We start from the raw sequence: 27,663 nt of genomic DNA, 5'->3' as shown, positions 1-27,663 counted from the left end.
AGTAAAAGCTTACAATCTCGAAATCTCAGAACAGCGATTTTTTTTTCCAAGGGAAAAAAAAATGCTGTTCCAAAAAAAAAGAAAACAAAAATTGAGATAATACATAAAGTGGGGGGCTTCGCCCCCACACACACCCTACTTAAATATACCAACTCCGAGATCGCACTACAGTTCCAAAAACGGCAAAGTAACAGAAGCGGCCAAGTGAATTCTTTCCCTGGGAAAGAATTTGCTTAAAAGCCACTTTGCTATTTTGTCTTTTCATTGCTTTAAGTTCAACCAAGACGTATTCGATATAATGCATCTTTGGTCATCTAATAGGAACCTGCTTCAGACTACACTTTCACATGTATATAAAATTTAGCTGCAGCTAGTATTGTTGTCAATGAACATACATCTTTGAATCTCAGTTATTTGATCTATATTTGATATAAATAATACTTGGGTTTATCATATTGGTTAGCATTATCTTACTATGTAGCAGTATTTATTTACAGGCATTAACCTTTCCCAGTATTCATTTTAGTAACATTTGTACTGTTTCGTAATTGAAAATGCATTCTCTCTGCCTCATGGGAAAAAAGAGTCACGTCAACTAGTTAGGATCATCCTTCTGTGAGACTGGCTTTGCAATAGTAACCTCTGGGTTTCTTGACCTGGAAACACTGTGATTAGTTTTACAACAGTGACCTGTAAAGTCTTTCTTGGGCTTCCTCCACAGGAGACACTGTGACACCACACCATCATATAGGTCACTGACTGGTGGTTGTTTTTGGTTACAGGTCTCAGTAGTCCCTGTGGCTTAATGGTAGGATCTCCTCAGAATTTCTGAGTCTGGGGTTCAAGCCTATTGTGTGTTCACTGTCTTTATGAAGTATGCATGTTTTGCCGGTGTTTGTGTTGATTCTACCACCTTCACAGAATATGATAATTGACTGGATGCACGGAACTGTCTATATGGTTACATTGTACTTACCCTTTCTCTTGTGGTCCATGGCTGAAAAGGGTTTGTAGATCAGCCAGCTTCCCTGAATAACAAATGATAAATAAATAAATCTCATTTATGGTACAAAAATCTTTGGTCACTGTTTTCTACTATTTTTCATGCTGTAGAATCTTATCTATGAATATTCTGGGAATGTGGAATGGGTCACTTATCTCCTCTAGAATGTCAAACAGGTCAGTTATCTTATCTAGAATGTGAAGAGGCTCTGTTATCTTCTTTAGAAGTTGCTCCTGATCATTCATTTTGCTTTGACTGAATGTCTACTCAGACAATCCCTTGGGGCATGGCTTTAGATGGCTGTTTTTATGGATTATTGTACAACCTTCTTCTTTAAAATGACATTTCAGCTTTATTGATAGTCTGCCACACGTACACCATGTTTGTTTCCAAAAAGAATGAATGTTCTTGGCTGCTGTTTCAGTCAATACTTCTGTAATTACTGCATTCTCAAATGTTAGAGCTTCTTTAGTTAGCACCCTCTTAAGTATGGTTTTAAAATCATTGCCATCTATCCACTTATTTCCATTTGTTAACAAGGGCAGAGCACTGTTCTCATTGGACCTTTTATAAGCTCAGCCCTGGAGTCTGCTTGCTCAGTTTATTTTATTATTTACTTATTCTTTGTTGGGCTAAGTTACCAGCCTCTTTTCAGCAGAGACCTGAGGTTGTATTTCTACTTCTAGGGAAAATTTGGCCAGGGCATCAGGGAACTTCCCCTACTCAAAGTAATCAGGGGGGGAAGATTTGTGTGTTACATATCCTGACTTCCTGTTTCCTATCCAGGCACAGAGGCTGCCAGGAGGAACAGGAAGAAAATATGGCTGATTCAGCTTTGGCTGAAAATGCAGTGAAGGTTGATGAAAATGTAGCTGAAATGGTAGAATCACTACCAGAAGTGTTTTCTGATGTGGGTGCAGAAAAAACAGTGATATTGGAAGAAAAGGAAAGTGTAGCTGTAACAGAGATGGATTCTGAGGAAAACTTACAGAGGAGATTGTTTGAAGGAGAGACAGTTATCTCTGAGAAATGCAAAATTACAGTCCTCCAATCGGGAGGGTTGCGGGATAGTTATTTGGAAGAAGTGGTAAACCAAAGTGAACCAGAAAGTGGAGCAGCAATTTCATGGAGTGATATCATGGAGAAAATAGAAGAAAAAGGAGAAGAAGTGACTGTTCCAAAAAAGTTCAAGAGACAAAAACTGTGGGAGAAGGAGCAAAGAAGAAAGAAGAAATAGAAGAAACAAAAAAGTAGTATACAGTATTTGTAAGCATTAAAAAAGAAGAAAGTTCGGACAGGTATGAGGTTTGGGACTCTGTCATAGCATCTCTGGGTGCCAAAGCAAAAGAGGTAAGAAGATTCATTTTAATTAATAAAGAGACTTTTTGTGACTTGATATTTGAGACTGGGCAGGCCATGGAAATTTTTTTGGGTGTATATGAGCAAAAGAAAATATTTATCCATGATCAGAATATGACGTGCAAGCTTTTTACAGACAAACAAAAAAAAAAGAATAATGATCCAGTTTAGAACTGAGATTGAAGCAAAAGAACTGAAAGAACATTTGTTAAGTATATGTAAAGAAGTAATGGACACTACAAAAGTACATGATGAAAGAGGACTATGGACTGGGGAAGGGAATGTGGAGTAATACTGAAAATGGAAAATGATAATATGCATGTACCTAGTATTATTAATGTTCATGGTAAGAGGGGTTTTGTGAAAATACAGGGGTCAACCAAAGACTTGTTATTTTTGTGGAATAAATGATAATTTAATCAATGAATGTGATAAAAAATATGTTTTTTATGTGGTAAAACAGGGCATAATGGAAGAAATGTGATTTAAAGTGCAAAGAATGTGGCAATACTGGTAATTCATGGCTAGAATGTGAAATGAATGTCCGAGAAAATTAAAATGAAGTTATGCAGGATAATGAGATAGTAGAACGTGTTATACAAGAAAATGTACAAAAAGATGTAACTGATAAAGAGGTTATACATGAAATTAAAGAAAATAACAAGGAAAAAGTAACAGAGGAGACAAGTGAGGAAGAAGTGGATTGGTGCACAGCAAGAAATAAAAAGAATTTGATAGGGAAAAAAGTTAAATAAAGGAAGAGAAAATAAGAAAGGAAAGGGATAAACATTTTATTAAACTAACTGCTCGTAAAAGTTGAAAATATTACCTTTAAATGTGAACAGTATGAAAAATCTTAAAAAGGAGAATAAGTATATTGCAATGGTCCAGCAGCAGCTGGTGACTTCAAATCAAAGGGGGGCTGCAGGAGACAGCTGAATGGGTGGGGTCAACAAGAAGGGGTGTGGCCAACTAGAAAGGGGAGGAGCTATGCCACAAAACCACAAAAACTAACTAAATATACTGCCCTGCGTGCCAAACCGTCATTATGAGAGTCCAATCATGACAAAATGAAGTGCAGAAGAATACAAATATTTCAATGCATTGGCTGCATGACAGCTTACTTAATATCTAGATGGAAACAAAAAAGGTTGTGAGGCATGAAAAAATAAATTACTTTTTAAATACATTAATGGAATGCCAGTCAAAATCAAGTATAAGAAAAACAAACAGCACTCAACTCAAACCACTTCTTGCACTGCAGTTCTAATTATAATTTATATTCAGCTTTATTAAAGTACCAAGTAACATGCTGAAAGTAGAAATCTCTGATGCCCCACTTGTAAAAATGTTTCTTATCCAAAAAAGACCTGCTTCCTGACAACTATCTACTTGTTTCATGGGGAAAACATGATCAAAGTAAAAAATGAAAAGCAAACAAGAAATAACCTCAAGATACATTGCTTAAAAGGATTACTGCACAGATTATGGACCACACGATTGGCGCTGTTTAGTTTACAGGTAAAGCCTGCAGAGATGATGGAAGTCTCCAAGTGAAATGAGCTTCTTAAAATAATGTAATCCTGTCCTTTATTACAAATACTAGCCTATACATTATCTAGTTAAGTATTCTCTACATGGCAACAACAGAAAGGCTTTCAATGTTGGCAATTCTTTAACAGTATGCTTATTAAAGCTTACTTGCATCTTACAATATCAGCCAAGCTTACCTGATGGTCATTAAAGTATTGCTACTTAAACACAGAGCAACAGGCACTTTGAGTAATAAGCATAAATCAACAGTACAAAAAATATGACAGAAACCAGACCACTCTGCAAAAATCAAGGACAGATGAAAAGCCACTCTAGTATTTGTGTCTACCTTGGATGGGGGGGGGTACTCTGCACATTTACACTGCATAACTACTCCTTGCCTAGCTTCGACACATCCAGAGTCACTACATGGGGGAGTGGGGGGGGGGGTGCAACAAGTATGTCACAATTTGAAATGTCTCTGGCTGACTGTGATGGCCCTGACACATTTGCCATAACTCTCAACCTCAGAGCAAGAAATCTGGACAAAGCCATACAAAGAAGTGAGACAAAGGCCCAAAAATAAGGACACTTTTTAAAATATTGCTCTTATAAATTTAGAAAGATAATAGAATAGGTCTTGCATTAGTATGAATTTTCTGAATGGTATGAAATCTGAAACTCAAATGTCTGTCATTATTTTCTAACTTCAGTCTTTAATGATTTGTCACTAATTTGCCCCAAAAAAACACAATTTTATGAAAAATGAACCAAAAATGTGATGTAAAAAAATATAAAATATCCACACAATATAGCTGGGAACCTGTCAAAGAAGGGACACTTTAATATTAGTACTGTTAACTTGAGTAGCTGACAAAATAAAAGAATCTACATGCATTTCTGAAATAAAAGTAATCTATAACTCTGATTATTACAGTTATTTCTTAATTGTAAACCCTCCATGTTTTCTTCCAAAATTGCTATTTTGCGGAGGGATTATTAGGGGAAGAGCAACATTTTGAGCCAAAATCAGGGACAGTTGAGAGGTTTGGCTATGCCTAATTCTATAAAGCAATTTATTTGCATCTACCTCTCAACCTGTTAATGCAATAAATCTGGACAAGGCCAAATATATTGGGAGAACATATAAACAGTACTAAAAATTGCTCTTGTATAAACTGAGACAGTTGATAGAACAGGTCTTACTTTAGCATGCATTTTTCTGAAGGTTATGAAGTCTGAAACTCAGCGTGTCATTATTTAGTGACTTAATTCCTAATTCCTAAATGATTTTGCCAGAAAACCACAGATTTTATGAGGAACAAACCAAAAATAAGAAGCAAAAATCTATTCATTCTTTGAAAATCTGGACAGTTGAAAGGTATAGTTCAGCTGGGGCTGTCTTTAAGTTTGCCGCCCTTCCCCCTCACAAAACCATGGTTGAATGGAGCCTCCCCCTGCAGCCATTCCAATGATCCATTATTTGGCTATTTCACTACATTTACCATAAACACTAATGTGCATACTGATTTACTTCTATGATGATTTGGACTTCATTTGAAAGTTCTATTTGCATTTTACAGCACAAACACTAAGATGTCTGTTAAACAAACTTAGCATTAAAACTTCTCTGCCCTTGAACCTCACATTCATTGAAACAGCATTGAAACCCACATTCAAAGAAAATACATTTTACCAGTGGCAGATAAAGATTAATTCTGGGCTGTTTTCAAATCATAGGCCCCTTGCATATGAAACATACATGTGCTCTTTGATACACCTTCTTATTGTTTTGAACATTTTTCCAATAAACAATGAAACAAAATGCATGCACCAATAATGACAAAACTGCCCAGTTCAGAACATTTCCATCATAAGTCTACTCAAACGTCTACAGTCCACCATTATCAGTAAATATGCACAATTCTACAGTCCACCATTATCAGTAAATATGCACAATTCTACAGTCCATCAGTAAATATGCACAATCTCTGAAGTAAAAAAGTCATCTAAATAATTCCACATTAAATAAATCTGTAACTAATGAAGAGGTTGCTGCTAGCAAACACCTTTATATTTCATGGTTTCATCAAAAAATAAAGCGTCTGATGCCCCCGAGGAATAAATTGCCTATATTACATTAAAAATGATAAGCTAGTAATATTGCAATAGGAAATGGATGGCAAACTGATAACAGGCTCATAGTTAGTATCTTAACTTTTTCAGTACGGCAGCATTCACCCCTTGTGGGAGTAGAACCAACAACCTTCTACATCAAGGGTTGGGAGGGTGGCTTAATGGCTAAGGTGTTTGCCTTACAAACCCAGGGTGCAGAGTTTAAGTCTCACAAGGGATAATTGACTAGGCTTGAAATGGCTTGCAAGGGCAGTTAGCTTAGTAATAAACTATGAACCTATGAAAAGCAAGTACACAACCTGTTGTGCTATTAACAATGCAAGCTGACTTAGCATAAGCAGCACTGAACTTCTCTTCCTCTGCAGCTCTCAGCTCCTTGTAAAATCTACTGCATCTCAACTTCGCAGCGCAAGAAATCTGGAAAAAGCCAAATTTATGGGGGGGGGGGTCAAAAAGCCAAAAACCAGGGACACATTAAACATTGCTTGTATAATCTTGTAAAGTTGCTAGAATAAAATGCTGTGTTACCACCATACATTTTACTGACAAGGTCCCTGTGCAAAAGAGTCAGAGCAACATACCACTATGCCAAATCAGCTGCTTTGTGAAAGAAAAATGCTGTGTTACCACCATACATTTTACTACCAATGTCCCTGTGCAAAACAGTCAGAGCAACATACCACTATGCCAAATCAGCTGCTTTGTGAAAGAAAAATGCTGTGTTACCACCATACATTTTACTACCAATGTCCCTGTGCAAAACAGTCAGAGCAACATACCATTATGCTAAATCACCTGCTTTGTGAAGAAAAATGCTGCGTTACCACCATACATTTTACTGCCAAGGTCCCTGTGCAAAACAGTCAGAGCAACATACCACTATGCCACATCAGCTGCTTTGTGAAAGAGAGGAAGACTGAAACTTAAATGGCTATCATTTAATGAATTCAGTCCTCACCATAGCCGTCAACCTCTTAGCACAAAACACCTGGGCAAACCCAGTAATAAGGGATTACAGCCCTCAAACATATTCAGTGAATTCAGTTCTTGCCATAGCTGTCAACCTTAGCACAAAAAAACTGGACAAAGCCAATAATGGGGTAATACAGTCCCAAAAATAAGGACAAATTTCAAATATTCATCTTAGAAAATTGCTAGAATAAAAGGTTATGTTACTATGCATTTTCTGAAGAATATGAAGTCTAAAATTCAATGTCAATTTTACTTCTGACGGAACAAAAACAATTTTCAGCAGAGGCCCAGGGAGAAATACTGCAGACACATGTCTTTGTAAAATGGCAGGACATCAGAGCAAATCCACACAAACACAGGGATGAAATGCAGACTCCACACAGACGGAACCCCAGCCAAGAATCAAACCAGAAAACCTATAGCTGCGAGGCAACAATGCTACCACTGCACCATCAAATATCAAGCATTGCATTATTTAGAAACCACAGATATTATGAGGAACAGATCAGATCACATATGAGGCACAAATCTGCAATTTTTTTTACAAATGGTGGTGGGTAGGGAATTCAGGTCCTTAACACCTGCATTCAAGGTACAGGGTTCAAGCCTGAGTACCTCTACCCACCACCATTTGTTCTCTCTAGCCACCAGTATATAGTAACTGGGGCATTACACACACACACACACACACACACACACACACACACACACACACACACACACATGAAAAAACAGTCATCACTGGTGCAGTTACTTACCTAGTACCTGAGATAAGCTAGTAACTGGGGCATTACACACACACACACACACACACACACACACACACACACACACACACACACACATGAAAAAACACTCATCACTGGTGCAGTTACTTACCTAGTACCTGAGATAAGCATTCAACAGAATACCTGAGATTTGAATACAATAAGATTTGTAAGCCAGAAAAAAGTCATATGTACAATAATAGCAAAATGAATATCATATCAAATGGCTGTAATACATCACCCTAGATTTAGTGATATACTTCTAACACAAATTATACTGGTAGCAATAAATCAATTAGTACTCATGCCCTCTTTACTGTTCTAATACTTGGTGTTTAAACATGTATGAATCCAAAGGAATCATTTACACAGCTTCCCTTATGCACTTGATTTAATACTTTCTAAAAAGTGAAATCATACTGGCCCACATTCAGCAAATATTGTATGCACTTACTGTTTTGTAGTTTAAAATATTGTGCTTTTACTGGCATATCATATCACATGGGTCAGTCTGTTATTTTAGCACAACTGATAAGGTCAGCTGTGGTAAAAGTCTATGTGATGCTTTGTAATATTGATTTAATTATTATATTGCACAAATGCACATATTGCATTGCTAGCTGGCTCAATGTACTAATATATTTAATGTAGCCTTTTGTGTTGTCAAAACAAAAAAAAAAGATTCAAATCTTAATAATATTTGAACTACCCCATGGCGTATTCCATTAATCATGTCACATTATCAAATAATGGAATGTGGGTGGAATACATAATGTAGTTCAGAGACAGAGCAGGACTTATTGAGTCATGATTTAAAAAAAATACTTTTCTTCTTTGTTTGCAAATTCATTTCTTCTGCTGTTTGCTAAATAAGAAGTTTATATTCCTCAGTAACTTTGCATGAAAAGCTAACTTTCCTTTTAAGGATATGGCCTTGTCTCAGTCTGCCTGCTTAGATTACATTTTCAAATGCATTTATTTATTTGTTTGCTTTTTTATTTGTCCCACAAGTGCAGAGGAGACCTGGGTGGTATTCATATTTGATACAGAAAAACTACTAAGGCAGTAGTATAATTTTCCCCTAGTCTTTTTTTTTTATAACTGCATTGGGACCTTTCACAGCACAATCTGGAGCTATTACTGGCAGATGGCACTTCAGTTAATGTCTCATCCAAAGGATGACAGTGCAGGACTCCAGCACCCTCTCCATGCTGTACTGCAGTGTTGGTACTGGGACTACACATACACCTAGGCCAGTGACCAGCATGCAGCTCTTCACCTACCTAGCCCAGTGACCAACACACAGCTCTTCACCTACCTAGCCCAGTGACCAACACACAGCTCTTCACCTACCTAGCCCAGCAACCAACACACAGCTCTTCACCTACCTAGCCCAGCGACCAACACACAGCTCTTCACCTACCTAGCCCAGCGACCAACACACAGCTCTTCACCTACCTAGCCCAGCGACCAACACACAGCTCTTCACCCTACCTAGCCCAGTGACCAACACACAGCTCTTCACCTACCTAGCCCAGTGACCAACACACAGCTCTTCACCTACCTAGCCCAGTGACCAACACACAGCTCTTCACCTACCTAGCCCAGCAACCAACACACAGCTCTTCACCTACCTAGCCCAGCAACCAACACACAGCTCTTCACCTACCTAGCCCAGCGACCGACCGAACAGCAAGCAAGCCACAGACTGATCCAAGCGACTTTACAAACAGACTGATCCACAAAGCCTTTGATCCAGCAAGCCCACAATCCAAACACCTACCCGAAGCCCACGCACTGAAAAAGTCCTGCGAGAGCAGCTCAGTCCTCCTCATTGGTCCTGATTGCTGCTTCAGCAGTCCGGAGCTCCTCTGTTCTGTGCAGTCGTCACCGCACATATTCCTGGTACCTCACAGCAATGATTGCTGGGTACCTTTGTTACCTCTGTGTCCATATCAGGACTGCTGGTAAAGGCAGTCTGAGATCGTGGTTGTTTTTATGTTTTACAGATTTTTTAAAAATTATTTTTCTAGGTGAGAGGGCTGCAGTCCGGCAGTCTGATAGGACGAGCCGCCCCTGCAATGGTCTGTTGCACACATTATTGTTTTAGAAGATATCAGATTATTAACAGAGGAAGAAAGAACATAAACTGAACATGGGGAAAGAAGCATGCTCGGCAATATGTATATTATGTCAAGAAAGCATTAAAATATTAGCTGTAACCATAGTGGAACTAGGCCAAACTACTGTAATAGACGTGAGATGGAAAATATGTGTATAGAATTATAGCTATATATACATATGTAACAAAACAAGAGAGAGAAATTATGTTTAAAAATATTCTTGAATATGTTTGTGTAAACATAAACATTATAGCAGTTCATGATTTTAATTGTAATTTAAGGAAAAATAAGACTGATTGTGATGTTAAAATGGCTAAAGAAATTATGAGATGCGGAAAGTGAAGTGTATGGGAGAATAACCACTGGACCTATAAAAAGAATAAAATTAGGACAAAAATTGATTGTTTTTTAATATCTGATAGTTTAAAAGTTATAAAAAGGAATTAAGTATGCTGGATTTTCAGATCATGTGGCAATATAGGTTAAAGTACAGGAATGAAGAATATATAAGAAAAGGAAAAGGAATAAAGATAATTAATGAAAATGAATTAGATTTAGAAGAGAAAAATGAACTTGTGGAATTATGGAAAAATCATATGACTATGAGGGAGTTTTATGAGAACTGGACTGTTTGGTGGCTTAATTTTAAAGAAAAATATAAAAAAAGTATTTTTACAATGTATAATGAAGAAAAGAAGAAAAGAAATAGAGAGATATAAGATATTAAGGCAAGAAACATTTAGAGACTTATTAGAGAAGAAAAATTCCTTTTATGAAAAAGAAAGAGAAATATATAAAAGAAATCAAATTAAAATTAACAACTTGTTATATAAGCAAAAATATTGTTTACAAAGAAAGAAAGAAGAGGTAGCACCATATTTGAGTAAAATAATAAAAGAAGGAAAAATAATAAGAGAATTAAAACATAAGGGAGGTAAGCAAATAAGACAGCAAGAAGGAATATACAAAAATATGTACTGGAATTATTTGTTAAGAGAGAAGAACACATAGACCAAATTTATAAAGGTGAAAATTTAAATAAGGAAAATAGAGCATTTAGAACAAAAAATAACCATGAAAGAATTGAATGAAATTCTAAAAGATATTAGCATGAATTCTGCAACAGGACTGGACGGAATTGAATATGGCATGTATAAAGAAATGAAAGCGTGGCAAAAAATATTTTTTATTGAAGTTGTGAATGAATGGTTAGAAACTGGAATTAAAAAGGAAGAGATATCTATAGGAGTTATAAAATTCATATTAAAAAAAGGAAATAAAGAGGAGATAAAAATTTAGAGAACTATACCATTGAATAATACAGATTATAAAATTTGCATTAGAATAATAACAAAAAGGTTACAGAAAAAATGGATAGAATATATGACCAAAATGTATTTGGAAGAAAAGGAAAAGGAAGTCAAGAGTTATTATGGATAATAAGAGAAATAATTGATATCATAAATAAAAATGTAAAAGTGAATGTTATGATAGAGGATATAAGTAAAACTTATGATGATATTCAATATAAATCATTATGGGGAATTTTGCAGGCATATAATGTAAGCAAAAATCTGTTTATGAAAGGAACTATGTGAAACTAAATGTAAATGGCTGGATTGGGGAAGAAATAAAAATAGAATGTGGAATAAAGCAGGTCTACCCAGCTAGTAGTGTAATTTTATCGTTAGTTATGGATGTACTAGTGAAGGAAATTGATAAAATGTCAAGTAGTGGTGGATACAAAATGATGGATGAAGTACAATTGCCAGTAATGTATAATTATGTGGATGATATTGTATTAATTGTTAAAAATAAAGTATGGATGAAAAAAGTAAATGAAAAAATAAAAAGAAATGATTTAAGTATAAATAAGGAGAAAAGTAAAGGATTTGGTTCTTAAGGTATAATAGGAGGTGTTGCATTCAATGAAAAATATATAGATATATTAGGAATAACATTTGGAAGGAATGAATACAGACAACAACAATATGTTAATGTACTCAAAGAAGTAAAGGATATAACTAATTTTTGGAAATCCTATAGATTTTCATGTAGAAAAAGCACACTTGTTGAACACCATGGTAATAGGAAAATTGCTTATGTTGCTAACATCTATATGATTCCTAGTAAGTATGAAAATTAATTAATGTTTATTATATTCTCTTTTATATGGGGCTCTAGACTGAATTCAGTCAAAAAAGGGATTCTGTATATGAAAGAAGAGCAAGGATGTTAGGGTTTAATAAGCCCAATAGTACATACAGCACCTTTAATTTTATATAAGGTATTAAAAGGAATTATGAAGAAAAATACAAATTTGATAATAATGATGCTATATTATAAATACAAAGAATTATGGGAAGGAATGGAAGTTAGAAAATTAAGTAAAAGCATTGAGAGTGCAGAAATGAGAGTAACAAAACAAAATTGTGTTATGGAAAAAAAAGAATATATATGTGAGAAAAATAGAAAGGAATGATACTTAAGTATTATGAAAGTATTTTATTGTATTGATCCATGGAAAGATTTAGAAATAGATAAGAAAAAAGCCATAATGATGAAACATAATAACTATAAAAAGATTAAAGAATGTAATGATTTTTTATAGAGATTGTCTATTAGAAAATTGCTGGTTAAGGCAAATATGCCATACCAAAAAAAAAAAAAAACAAGCTAGAATATATAATAAATGTGGAGAGTTTGCGACTACTGAGCATGTGTTTTTGAAATGTGAAAGAGTTAATAAGTAAAGATAATAAGATGAAAGGTTTGTTAAAGTTTGAACAAATAAATATGGACATAATAGAATTTGGTTATTATGGTGCACGTAAACAGGAAGAAGTGAAGAAAATAGACAGAGTAATATTTTATGCTTCATGGACTATATGGAACGAGAGACTAAACTAAATTAAATACAATGGAAAATGGACTTTGACAAAGAATTTGGAAAAAAATAATGTTTTGGTTGTAGATAAAAGAGTGGGGGAAATTCTTAAATTGAAGTTTATAATGTATGGAGATTTGTAAATAGATGTAGATATGCAAGTATGTAAATATGTAAATAATATGTAATGTATGTAATGCATGAAAAACTGTTAATCTCTTATGATTTACCTGATGTGAAGAAAACTTCTACCCTGTCTTAGTCAACAGACTATGGAATAATGTACCATCTCTGTAGTTTCTATGCTTCTTATTTTCTGCTATGTTTATGTCTATTATGCTCGTATCTGTGACTTGGAGCTTTTCTCCCCAGGCCTCCACTGAAAATGGACATGTATCCAGTCAGACTATCCCGGTAAAGAAATGTAAAATAAATAAATAAATAATGTATATATCAATAAAGAAAATACTCTTTTTGACAGGTGCTGTGGGATATTTTACAGCCACCTGAGTTAACCTCAATTCAAGCAGATGGGGCTTCACTTTAACATGTCTTCTGATGAACACCACACTCAGGAGTGCAGCCCCCTCCCCTATGATGCACTACAGTGTCAGCAATCGATCTGCTAGGTGTGGGGATAGAACCCACAGCATTCTGCACCACAAGTGAGTGTCCTACCTATTGTACTATTGACACTACATGCATGCATGCATGCACACACACACACACATACACACATGCATAAATAACTAAATAAATAAATAGATATATAGATAGATAAATAAAAGCAATTCTTGGACAGTCAATACAGCTCTGCCATATATTCAAAAAAAGTTATCAAGTATTATTTTATTTCTTTTACAAACTATAAAATGTTCTTCAGCTGTCAGTACATCAGTTTGCTTTTACACAGCTATATTAATTATACTTTAAAGCACCAATGTTCTTTCTCATGCAGTCAACATTCATGTTCAGCATTATGCATAAATTGCTCAGTTTGCTCTTACACCTTTTGTTATTTCCTAGAAATTCACTGTATTCACTCATTCAGTCTTTGATCATTAGCTTGCCCCTTTTTGTTGGAGTAATTACTGCATGTTGGCAATGAATTGATAACCCAATCAACAAAGAGAAAGTAAATAAAAATGAATAATACAAAAGGCATGAGCTACAACTGTTGTCATTATCAGTCATACTGAAATAAATCATACCTCAGTCATGCAATTGTGTGAGCAGGCCATGCCTAGTCTAGCAATTAACTACTTTCAAGACATAATTCACTACAAAAATATGACATCCAACAGTTATATGTCTTTCTAACTGTTACATAGGAATTCTGTGGCTTGAGAGAACTTTTGGCTTATGAAAATGTTTTTCTTGTAATATGCATTGTGCTGAGCTGCTTGGTAAAACATTTTACAGTTCTATAAAATGGTTTAAGCAACACAACCTGTACTTTGTAAGTTAAATGAAAGACACATGGTTAATCCCACACTATATACACACTGTATTCTGATACTTGATATAACCATAATGCAGACAATTTGCAGTAGACAATGGAACAGTTATCGGATTAGCCTAACCCTTACCAGGTCTCAGAGATACTATCTGTAATGAAAGTTAGTGATTATCTCTTAACTAATAAAGTAATGCTCTAAAACATTTCTAAAATACTTCAATTTTTATTTGTATAAAAACACGTTCTTAAAAGTAAAACAGGAAAAGCCTAAAATGTATTGTGGAAAAAATGTACTTTCCTTTTTTGAGCCATACATTTAGTGCTGGGATTATGAGATGCAGTTAAATGTAAATGTTTTCATCTAAATGTCACTTACTTTGCACATATGATAGGTATTCTTGGAAAAAAGTCTGAGTTATTCATCTTCTGCTGCTGGAGTCACTGAACTGTTCAACTCTTTGAAGCTGTTCTGCTATCTGTAAACAAAATAATCATAAACAGGTAACATACGCCAATAAAAATGCAACATATGAACTTAGAAAAAACCTGATGGTGATAGTGTGTGCTTATTATTGCACCTCTAAAACTGAATCGCAGACTCCTTGATATTCTTTTCACTAACCACGTGCTCTGACATTCTGATATAGATTTTACCAAACTCTTGAAACTATCATTTTATTTATTTTTCAACATTCAGGCATGATAATGTGCAGTTATGAAGCATTAATGAAACACACGAGCATACCTGACACTCATCAAATGTCTATTAACCAAAAGGAGACTGCATTTCAAAACCAACACAGACTCTCCTCTTCAGAGTTTTAGTGCACGTGCGAGCGCACACGTGTGTGTGTGTGTGTGTGTGTGTGTGTGTGTGTGTGTGTGTGTGTGTGTGTGTGTGTGTGTGTGTGTGTGTGTGTGTGTGTGTGTGTGTGTGTGTGTGTGTGTGTGTGTGTATGCGTGTCACTGAGGTGGTCAAATGGTACGATTTCTCACTGAAAAAAAAGCTGGCACACCTGATTGAAAATTAGGTGATAGAATATTGTTATGTTGCGAGATCGAGAACAGTGTGGATGAAGATGTTTGTCCTTTTCCCAGTGCAGAGCAATCTCAGAATATGTACATATAATTAGTATTGGTGGGGGGGCAAGGGGGCTTGCCCCTCTGCAAAAAAAGGCTGTTTTTTGGGGGTGGATTTTTTTTTTTGGATCACTCAATTTTTGTCAATCTTGCTGCTCTCAGTAACATGAGTATACAACTAAGTGTCACTCGCGCGCCCACACACACACACACACACATATATATATATATATATATATTTATAAATATGAGAGTATATAGCAGTGCATCAAAGTGCACAAGCATCAAAATACAGTGAAGCTGTGCTGGCATTTTTGAAAAGAAATTTAACATGAACAAAAAATCAGAAGTCCATACAATTAAAAAAAGTAAAAAAAAAGTTTCCTTTTCTGATTGTTAAACCCAAAATCTAACAGTAACTTCAGACCATGTATGTCTGAATAGTAGTACTGTTAGGAAAGGGGGTTTCATAAATCAAAAAGAGACTGCATTTCAAAAACACAGACCCTCCTCAGAGTTTAATACAAAACTCTGAGTTGTAGTGAGCTGCTTTCTGAGACAAAGGTACAGGGTTTGAATCTTCATAGGTTCATAGGTATGTACTAGGCTATCGGCCCTAGGGCCTATATAAGCCTAGCCAACTGAGGTTCCCTGGCTTTTGCCACCCAAGAAAATTATTTTCCTGTGCCTGTCGAGCAGCACCACAGCAGTGATCCCCAGGGTGAATTTCCCATTTTTCATGCAGTTGTCAAAATTTCTCTTAAAGAGAGCTAATGAGAAGCTCTGATTGACATGAATGGGTAAGCCTGTTCCAGAGCATGGGAAGTCTCTGGGTCAGGAATCTATCCCTCCAGCATGTTCTGTTTTCAGGCTTATCCAGGGAAAACTTCAAACTCCTGTTGTAGCCCTTGGTTTGAGTGAGGATTGCAGACAAAGTATGTATATCCCCTAGACTGGCAAAGGAACCCTGTGTTTGAGTCAAAGGTAGAAGTACATAATCCAGTCACAGGGCACTGACATTAACAACATCCACATAAAATAGAGAAGTCTACCAAATGCAGAGAGCTGTCATGAATATCAACTGATAAAAGTAACCATTTGCTTAAGTTATACAAAAGATGCAAACTGAAGGAATGAAGCACTCTGTCTTACTTGGGGAGGGGGGTTCATAAGTTCTAATGTTATTTCTCTATACACAGAGGGTTTGAATGGATCCCAACAGAAGTGGTATTGCTCGGGGTTGATCTTATGAATTTAGTTTGCAGAACATCTAGGAAAAAATGTAGTGCCTCCACTAGGAAGTCTCATTGGATTGAATATTACTGGGAACATTTAAAAAAGAAAGAAAATCCTGTCGAAGTAAGAGGGAATGTGCACAATAGTACTTCTATCTTCTATGGGACACAAATGAAAACATTCTGCTCCAGATTTTTAACATGAGGGGGCTTTATTCTGATGAGAATTCATATTTCTATCAACACCTTTATTCTCTTACTGCACTGTATTCTCATAATATGGGAGCATAACACTTCCATCACTATCCCCCAGAATGGCTTCATCCCACTGACTTAGAATGGTGTACACCATTTTTCAAGCATTAGCTCTACCAAGCAACATTAACATTAAAGACCTAAAACAGATAAGGAGTCTTTCTTCAATTCTTCTTGTAATGTTTTCCACCTTTTAATGCCTCAAAATGCCTTAGACAACTTCCCACTCACCATCTCAGCTTACCAAGTCTTTTTGCATAAATTCTTCTGTTAGCTACCTAGTTGTGAATAATTTCCAGACAGAAGAACATGCTGCAATGCAACCTGTGTGTCACATGCTGCAACAAGGGAAATGATGCATAAATCTAAGGAAAGCAGAAGTGTTCTGCATCAACACTGGAGAAATATGGTATAAAAGAAATACGGTAACTACATACATCGCATCTTTCCACGCAAATGTAACAGATACCAGGAAAACCATTTACAAAAGATTTTGAAAAACAGATGCTAGTACTCACCACATTAAGCCCTTCTACAGTAACTATACAGCCACAAAATCCAGCAAGTAGTCTTCAGATAAATCTTTTAAGACTGGACATGTGCATGCCTGGAAGGTGTACATTTCCACCATGAGTTGATAGCATTGAGTCTCTGCACCTAGCAAGATGGATGCTCTCATCCCCATCTTTCTCAGTTTTTATCCCAGGGACAGGAAAAACCATATCAGGTGGTAAGATTCTTACAATGTACTCGAAGTAAGAAAACTGGAGAAGTAATGCGTGTGTCAGACAGATAGCGAGCGCGACAGCGAGAGCGAGCAACTCACAATCCGCTTTTCACCTTATACTGCAGACCTCTGCAGTGAGTATAAAGCATGGCAACATCTTCAAACATTCACAAAGGGAAGGAACCACCAATGAGGCCAAATAATGATCAACAGGAGGAATGCCGAAACAGAAGTACTTGTAAGGGTATACTCCTGGAGTGCATGTTAAAACTATACTAAAAGGTCCTTGACCAAGTGGTAAAAGTCACACAGCTACATAGTAGCAAAAACTTGCAACTAGAAATCCACTTCCAAAAGGTCACCTAAGCAGCCCCTTTCCCACACCAAGTGAAGACAAACAGCTGGTCCATCCACCAACAAATCTGTATCAGTAGTCAGGTAAAGGTGATCAAATAGATCTGAAAAAAATATATTAGGGAAGAGGATGCCTTTCCACCCTGACAATGTACACTTTCCAATTGACTCCAAAAATGTTCCTAGCGGAAAATGTTCTTGGTGACCTTTAAAATCTCCATCAGGAGGCTTGAAGTGTACGTCTGTAGTGGGAGCTACTGAAAGAACAAACAGGCACAATTGCCCTGCCAAACAGCCAGGGTGCTTATCCCCTGGACTGACTCTTTGATAAGCAAAATAAGCAACACACAACTCACCCTCTTGTGTGAGCTGGAATAAAAGTCCCCTGCCCACCCCCATTCAGACTTCTGTGAGTAGGTGAAAGATTAAAATAAATGGATGCAAGCTTTCCTTCAGTTTATGAAAGATGCAGTAACAGCCCACTTTAACCAAACCCCTATGGGTACAGCTAAGCATACACCATAGACATCAAGGCTAAAAGTCCTGTAGCATCCACCACATATAGCAATATAATCTAAACCTCCTGATGCAACAACAGAATAAGGGACTAGAGGTCACTATATGAAACCTGACATCATGAAGGAGCTTGCAGCATTTTCTGAATGGTATGAACTTCTCTGTACATTTCTGTCTGCGAGCAAAAGGCAAATAGAACCAGTAGCCCTACACCACCTTTGCCAGTGAAAGGATGGGACTGTGCCAGCAATTCATCAGACAATTGCTGTGCCAAGGGTGCTTCAATAAGAATAGTAAGAAAGATATACTCGGACATCCAGACTCGTGTCCAGAATGTGGGATCTTTGGGTTATGGTAAGATTTGAAAAGCAGCCTTCGCAGACAGTCTTGTTTGGGATGCCTGCCTTTTTTGGAGGCTCAAGGGTTGGGCAGTCCCTCCTTAGACTCACACTTAGTATATGCACAGGTCTACGAGTCCCCTCTCTTCAAGACAAGTGATGCACCTGCTGTAGGGAGGGAAAGACTGTACGTGCCATCCACAACTGCACCTGCCCTCACAACTGATGCCTCTCTGCCCTTCACTCTCATTCCACATCACTTCAGTTTGTACCTCTCCCAGACAGAACTGCACCCCCTGGGGGTGGCATTCTGGATAGCCTGAAATCTCTATAAATGAGGAGAAACTTCTCAACCATACATCAGCGCAGGCTTACACCAGCTGTTATCACCAAGGAAACAGTGCCAACATAGCCAGACGTGCAGCAAGTTATTTGAAAAGTAACAATGCAAACTTTTCTTCACAGTCACTGACACCAGGTCAAGAGGTCTGAGGATTACAATGCTCATGCCAACAGAACTGAGACTTGGAAAGTTGAAACAGACAGATAGAAATCCTCAGGGTAAATGTTGCAGGAAAAAACACTTTTGACTAGTCTATCTATACATTATGACACTGTTTAGTTTGCCAGATGCTGAAGCCTATGAACCGTATGGTGGACCCTGCATTCTGTCCATCCCTGGCAGAGCCCTGCTTTGACATTTCAGAATCTGCAATGTACTCCTTTGCTTTCCTCACATATTTGCAGCAAAATTTCCAACCTGTCGATACATGCTCAGTTCTGCTCCCTTTTCTCTCCAATCTCACTTTCGCCTTTCCTTTTCTCTTATGGTAGTCTAACCATTGAACCTAAAAAGCTCCTCTGTATTTCCCCATGGCTTCTCTGCACCTTTGTTTTCACAGATTGTGGTTTATAAACTTTTTCTGCTTCCTTTGTAATCCCAGACTCAGGTCTTTGACACCTTTCCTGGCTCTTCCTTTATAGGTAATGAGAACCATATTGCTCTGTGGTTGATATTAGCAAATGCTGCAATGCCTTGTAGATCCTTACTTTATGCTGTATGAAGCACAAATGAGGATCCTTCCTTTCCTGGTTTTAACAGTTACTGTCTGAATCCTTCCATGATAAACATTCTGATCTCATCTACCCATACCGTACAAAGATATGCTTTAATCTGTTGTCCTGAGATTTCCCCCACTATAAGTACTCAATTACTCCCAGCCATTTACAAACTCATTACCCATTTCACTTGTGTTGTGTGGTTTGTAAAATGTTCTCTATGTACCAAACATTACTGCAGTCACATTTATTCAAAGACATTTGCCCTGCTTCTTGTAACCCTGTTAAATTCTTTCCGGTCTCCTTATCCATGCCATCATCTATCCTTGAAACAATATAAAAATACATCCAGCGGTACATTACTAGAAGGTGTTTTACATGCTCCACTGCTTATATGGTAACTGAAAAAAAAAAGTTTTGATCACCACCTAAATATCAATGTACATAAATTGAAAAATGCAAGGCATTGCTTCTACAGTGAACATCAGAATGTAGCAGAAATGCCAAGTATATAAAGCCACTAAGACCACCAGCACTGTTTTATCTGGACTGTATGGGTGAAAATATGCAAGTATCATGACATCAAAAAACTAGAAACTTACATTTAATAAGGATAGCACAAGAACTGAAATCATGAACTACTTTGTGAGCATGTGTCAGCATGTGGACATGTGTGATGCACATATATATGTGTGTTTGAGTATGTGTATGTGAACGTAGAATTTTTGACATCCCTGGGATGTATCTTATTTGCTCTGTGGCACAGAAGGAGATACCCTCAATGCATCTTACCCTTCCTGAGTTTAGTTGGTACGACAGTTGGCATGGGAGTTAGTAGTGAATGCCCATCTGACCATAGCAGCACCTTAGGAGAAGTCCCAGAAGCATGGTCGTCAGCACAGTTATAATCTAATGATGTCATATAATAAGCTCACAGGTAATCACTAGTTATACAGTCCACTAGATCACTGAAGAGTGTAGCTGAAATTCCTACTTGCCCAAGACCACTGTTTGGTGAAGTCAGCCATACAGTAGGCAAATAGAGGCTGACAGAGTCAAACCCTAGAATACAGGAAGCTTCCAATAGCCTTAATCCTCTACATTAACTGCCAAGACTAAATGAACATTTTTGTCTCCATACTACATGTTAAAGGTGACTACCCAAATGCACGTCTCTTACATTAGGCAGCAGTGAAACCCCAATCAACTGATTGGAAGGCAGCTGTGCTTAACACTACACTAATACCACAAGCTCTATAATTATGTACAGCAAAGAACAAATATCAGAGACAATTTTGCTTACTGCAATTGAAGTTTTAAGATACTACCTTTCCATCACTTCCAAGTTTTATATCAATTAAAATATGAAGATGCTTGTTGTCATACTGAGTTTGTTGACAAGTTTATTTGTGTTAATTACAGTGTACACTTTTCATCCCTCTGCACTAACATTTGCCGTACTATACCTGTGTAATGTAACCTAGTCAGTGCAGGCTTTAACACACTGAATGGAACTGTGTATAATACCCCACTGTGTCTATCCCATGCATGCAGTTTTGATGCACTTGAATTCAATACTAATACATACAGAATAATTCATAACTAAAAGGGTATAGCACACCCTACAGTGCACCTCTAACATGCAGCTGTGGTGCATTTCATGCTGCCCACTGCCATACAGAATAATTCATAACTAAAAGTGTATAGTACACCCTGCAGTGCATCTCTAACATGCAGCTGTGGTGCATTTCATGCTGCCCACTGCCATACAGAATAATTCATAACTAAAAGTGTATAGTACACCCTGCAGTGCATCTCTAACATGCAGCTGTGGTGCATTTCATGCTGCCCACTGCCATACAGAATAATTCATAACTAAAAGTGTATAGTACACCCTGCAGTGCTTCTCTAACATGCAGCTTGGGGGCATTTCATGCTGCCCACTGCCATACAGAATAATTCATAACTAAAAGTGTATAGTACACCCTGCAGTGCATCTCTAACATGCAGCTGTGGTGCATTTCATGCTGCCCACTGCCATACAGAATAATTCATAACTAAAAGTGTATAGTACACCCTGCAGTGCATCTCTAACATGCATCTTGGGTGCATTTTATGCTGCCCACTGCCATACAGAATAATTCATAACTAAAAGTGTATAGTACACCCTGCAGTGCATCTCTAACATGCAGCTGTGGTGCATTTCATGCTGCCCACTGCCATACAGAATAATTCATAACTAAAAGTGTATAGTACACCCTGCAGTGCATCTCTAATGTACAGCTGTGGTGCATTTCATGCTGCCCACTGCCATACAGAATAATTCATAACTAAAGTGTATAGTACACCCTACAGTGCACCTCTAACATGCAGCTGTGGTGCATTTCATGCTGCCCACTGCCATACAGAATAATTCATAACTAAAAGTGTATAGTACACCCTGCAGTGCATCTCTAACATGCAGCTTGGGTGCATTTCATGCTGCCCACTGCCATACAGAATAATTCATAACTAAAAGTGTATAGTACACCCTACAGTGCATCTCTAACATGCAGCTTGGGTGCATTTCATGCTGCCCACTGCCATGCATTTCATGCTGCCCACTGCCATACAGAATAATTCATAACTAAAAGTGTATAGTACACCCTACAGTGCACCTCTAACATGCAGCTTGGGTGCATTTCATGCTGCCCGCTGCCACGTATTTCTTGTGTCTCCTCAGCTATTTCTGACTTGCCTTGCTATGGCAAATATTACATAAATTATTAAATAAAACTGGACAAATACTGATATCTCCAATGCCTTGCATCTTAATCAGGCAGAAGGGGTATATTAGTGTTTCTTTATCCTACTGATCCACAAAACCATGTAACTCAGTTCACTGCTGATGTAATGCAGATTAAATTAACATACTAAGTATTCTGTAATGCATAACTCAGCATAGAGCATTCTGTTATAATGAAGCAAACACCAAAGAAAATGGACTACTTTGACCTCACTTTCAATAATATTTTAAAATGTAAACAACAGCGGTGTCAACACATGATAGTAATCTTTTACAAATAATTAAATAAAGCTACTTGGTAGCTCTTTTTCCAGAGATAACATTAAAAAATGTACATTAAAATTACAGGACTCCACATCTGACCCACTAGATAGCATTGCACTCAATGTTTAATACTGAATGACATTCTATGAGGTCATAAATACAGATTACTTGACTTTATATGGAGTCTTCAGGGCCAAGAAGAGGAGTTAAAATACAACTTATTCAGTGTTTCCTTCCCTATTAAAAAGAGACCAAACTGTTTTTAATCCTTAAATATGAAATGGTTCTTTGGAATTCAATTGTACCATTTTGCTTCTGTACCCCTCAGAAAATATCTATATTTTGTAAGAGATTATATAACACTCTGTGTACCTTATAAGTTTTAATAATGTAATCTTTTTCCTTTTGCACTAGATCGAATACTACTGCAAATGTGTTACTCCTCTTATTTATATCACTGATACTCTCACATTGTATCCATGTCACTGCTCTGGTTCCCATCACTGGGATACTCTCACATTGTATCCATGTTACTGCTCTGATTCACATCACTGATACTCTCAGATTGTATCCATGTCACTGCTCTGGTTCATGTCACTGATACTCTCACATTGTATCCATGTAACTGCTCTGATTCACATCCCTGATACTTTCACATTGTATCCATGTTACTGCTCTGGTTCATGTCACTGATACTCTCACATTGTATCCATGTAACTGCTCTGACTCACGTCCCTGATACTCTCACATTGTATCCATGTTACTGCTCTGGTTCATGTCACTGATACTCTCACATTGTATCCATGTAACTGCTCTGATTCACGTCCCTGATACTCTCGCATTGTATCCATGTTACTGCTCTGGTTCACATCACTGGGATACTCTCATATTCTATCCATGTTACTGCTCTGGTTTACATCACTGGGATATTCTCATATTGGATCCACGTTACTGCTCTGGTTCACATCACTGGGATACTCTCATATTGTATCCATGTTACTGCTCTGGTTCACATCACTGGGATACTCTCACATTGTATCCATGTTACTGCTCTGATTCACATCACTGATACTCTCAGATTGTATCCATGTCACTGCTCTGGTTCATGTCACTGATACTCTCACATTGTATCCATGTAACTGCTCTGATTCACATCCCTGATACTTTCACATTGTATCCATGTTACTGCTCTGGTTCATGTCACTGATACTCTCACATTGTATCCATGTAACTGCTCTGACTCACGTCCCTGATACTCTCACATTGTATCCATGTTACTGCTCTGGTTCATGTCACTGATACTCTCACATTGTATCCATGTAACTGCTCTGATTCACGTCCTGATACTCTCACATTGTATCCATGTTACTGCTCTGGTTCACATCACTGGGATACTCTCATATTCTATCCATGTTACTGCTCTGGTTTACATCACTGGGATATTCTCATATTGGATCCACGTTACTGCTCTGGTTCACATCACTGGGATACTCTCATATTGTATCCATGTTACTGCTCTGGTTCACATCACTGGGATACTCTCATATTTTATCCATGTTACTGATCTGGTTTACATCACTGGGATAGTCTCATATTGTATCCATGTTACTGCTCTGGTTCACATCACTGGAATACTCTCATATTGTATCCATGTTACTGCTCTGGTTCACATCACTGATACTCTCACATTGTATCCATGTCACTGCTCTGGTACACATCACTGATACTCTCACATTGTATCCATGTTACTGCTCTGGTTCACGTCAATGGTACTCTCACATTGCATCCATGTTACTGCTCTGATTCACGTCCCTGATACTCTCACATTGTATCCATGTTACTGCTCTGGTTCACATCACTGGGATACTCTCATATTGTATCCATGTTACTGCTCTGATTCACAATTCTGATACTCTCACGTTGCATCCATGTTACTGCTCTGGTTCACATAACTGGGATACTCTCATATTCTATCCATGTTACTGCTCTGGTTCACATCACTGGGATATTCTCATATTGTATCCACATTACTGCTCTGGTTCACATCACTGGAATACTCTCATATTGTATCCATGTTACTGCTCTGGTTCACATCACTGGGATACTCTCATATTCTATCCATGTTACTGCTCTGGTTTACATCCCTGGGATATTCTCATATTGTATCCATGTTACTGCTCTGGTTCACATCACTGGAATACTCTCACATTGTATCCATGTTACTGCTCTGGTTCACATCACTGATACTCTCACATTGTATCCATGTCACTGCTCTGGTTCACGTCACTGGGATACTCTCATATTGTATCCATGTTACTGCTCTGGTTCACATCACTGGGATATTCTCATATTGTATCCATGTTACTGCTCTGGTTCACATCACTGGGATACTCTCATATTGTATCCATGTTACTGCTCTGGTTCACATCACTGATACTCTCACATTGTATCCATGTCACTGCTCTGGTACACATCACTGATACTCTCACATTGTATCCATGTTACTGCTCTGGTTCACGTCACTGATACTCTCACATTGTATCCATGTTACTGCTCTGGTTCACATCTCTGATACTCTCACATTGCATCCATGTTACTGCTCTGGTTCACGCCACTGGGATACTCTCATATTCTATTCATGTTACTGCTCTGGTTTACATCACTGGGATATTCTCATATTGCATCCATGTTACTACTCTGATTCACGTCCCTGACACTCTCACATTGTATCCATGTTACTGCTCTGATTCACATCACTGATACTCTCAGATTGTATCCATGTCACTGCTCTGGTTCATGTCACTGATACTCTCACATTGTATCCATGTAACTGCTCTGATTCACATCCCTGATACTTTCACATTGTATCCATGTTACTGCTCTGGTTCATGTCACTGATACTCTCACATTGTATCCATGTAACTGCTCTGACTCACGTCCTGATACTCTCACATTGTATCCATGTTACTGCTCTGGTTCATGTCACTGATACTCTCACATTGTATCCATGTAACTGCTCTGATTCACGTCCCTGATACTCTCACATTGTATCCATGTTACTGCTCTGGTTCACATCACTGGGATACTCTCATATTCTATCCATGTTACTGCTCTGGTTTACATCACTGGGATATTCTCATATTGGATCCACGTTACTGCTCTGGTTCACATCACTGGGATACTCTCATATTGTATCCATGTTACTGCTCTGGTTCACATCACTGGGATACTCTCATATTTTATCCATGTTACTGATCTGGTTTACATCACTGGGATAGTCTCATATTGTATCCATGTTACTGCTCTGGTTCACATCACTGGAATACTCTCATATTGTATCCATGTTACTGCTCTGGTTCACATCACTGATACTCTCACATTGTATCCATGTCACTGCTCTGGTACACATCACTGATACTCTCACATTGTATCCATGTTACTGCTCTGGTTCACGTCAATGGTACTCTCACATTGCATCCATGTTACTGCTCTGATTCACGTCCCTGATACTCTCACATTGTATCCATGTTACTGCTCTGGTTCACATCACTGGGATACTCTCATATTGTATCCATGTTACTGCTCTGATTCACATCTCTGATACTCTCACGTTGCATCCATGTTACTGCTCTGGTTCACATCACTGGGATACTCTCATATTCTATCCATGTTACTGCTCTGGTTCACATCACTGGGATATTCTCATATTGTATCCACATTACTGCTCTGGTTCACATCACTGGAATACTCTCATATTGTATCCATGTTACTGCTCTGGTTCACATCACTGGGATCTGGGATACTCTCATATTCTATCCATGTTACTGCTCTGGTTTACATCCCTGGGATATTCTCATATTGTATCCATGTTACTGCTCTGGTTCACATCACTGGAATACTCTCACATTGTATCCATGTTACTGCTCTGGTTCACATCACTGATACTCTCACATTGTATCCATGTCACTGCTCTGGTTCACGTCACTGGGATACTCTCATATTGTATCCATGTTACTGCTCTGGTTCACATCACTGGGATATTCTCATATTGTATCCATGTTACTGCTCTGGTTCACATCACTGGGATACTCTCATATTGTATCCATGTTACTGCTCTGGTTCACATCACTGATACTCTCACATTGTATCCATGTCACTGCTCTGGTACACATCTCTGATACTCTCACATTGTATCCATGTTACTGCTCTGGTTCACGTCACTGGGATACTCTCATATTCTATTCATGTTACTGCTCTGGTTTACATCACTGGGATATTCTCATATTGCATCCATGTTACTACTCTGATTCACGTCCCTGATACTCTCACATTGTATCCATGTTACTGCTCTGATTCACATCACTGATACTCTCAGATTGTATCCATGTCACTGCTCTGGTTCATGTCACTGATACTCTCACATTGTATCCATGTAACTGCTCTGATTCACATCCCTGATATTTTCACATTGTATCCATGTTACTGCTCTGGTTCATGTCACTGATACTCTCACATTGTATCCATGTAACTGCTCTGACTCACGTCCCTGATACTCTCACATTGTATCCATGTTACTGCTCTGGTTCATGTCACTGATACTCTCACATTGTATCCATGTAACTGCTCTGATTCACGTCCCTGATACTCTCACATTGTATCCATGTTACTGCTCTGGTTCACATCACTGGGATACTCTCATATTCTATCCATGTTACTGCTCTGGTTTACATCACTGGGATATTCTCATATTGGATCCACGTTACTGCTCTGGTTCACATCACTGGGATACTCTCATATTGTATCCATGTTAC

General features: G+C 37.7%; 1 protein-coding gene across 1 annotated transcript in view; it reads right to left on the bottom strand.

Moving 5' to 3' along the window:
* The window catches only part of LOC122788869 (interferon regulatory factor 2-like), a 590,221-nt gene that overhangs the window by 12,132 nt on the left and 550,426 nt on the right, over positions 1-27,663 (bottom strand). Inside the window, exon 8 of the mRNA XM_044055774.1 lies at positions 14,616-14,715. Coding sequence (XP_043911709.1) covers positions 14,659-14,715 — 57 coding nt within the window. The 3' untranslated portion in view covers positions 14,616-14,658. The remainder of the gene's footprint in view (positions 1-14,615; positions 14,716-27,663) is intronic.

Source organism: Protopterus annectens, chromosome 14.part0 (assembly GCF_019279795.1).
Source record: "Protopterus annectens isolate FY-2018-M chromosome 14.part0, PAN1.0, whole genome shotgun sequence".
NCBI classification, from domain to species: Eukaryota; Metazoa; Chordata; order Ceratodontiformes; family Protopteridae; genus Protopterus; species Protopterus annectens.
The sequence above is the reverse complement of the archived record's forward strand: the minus strand, read 5'-3'. Positions and strand labels throughout refer to the sequence as shown.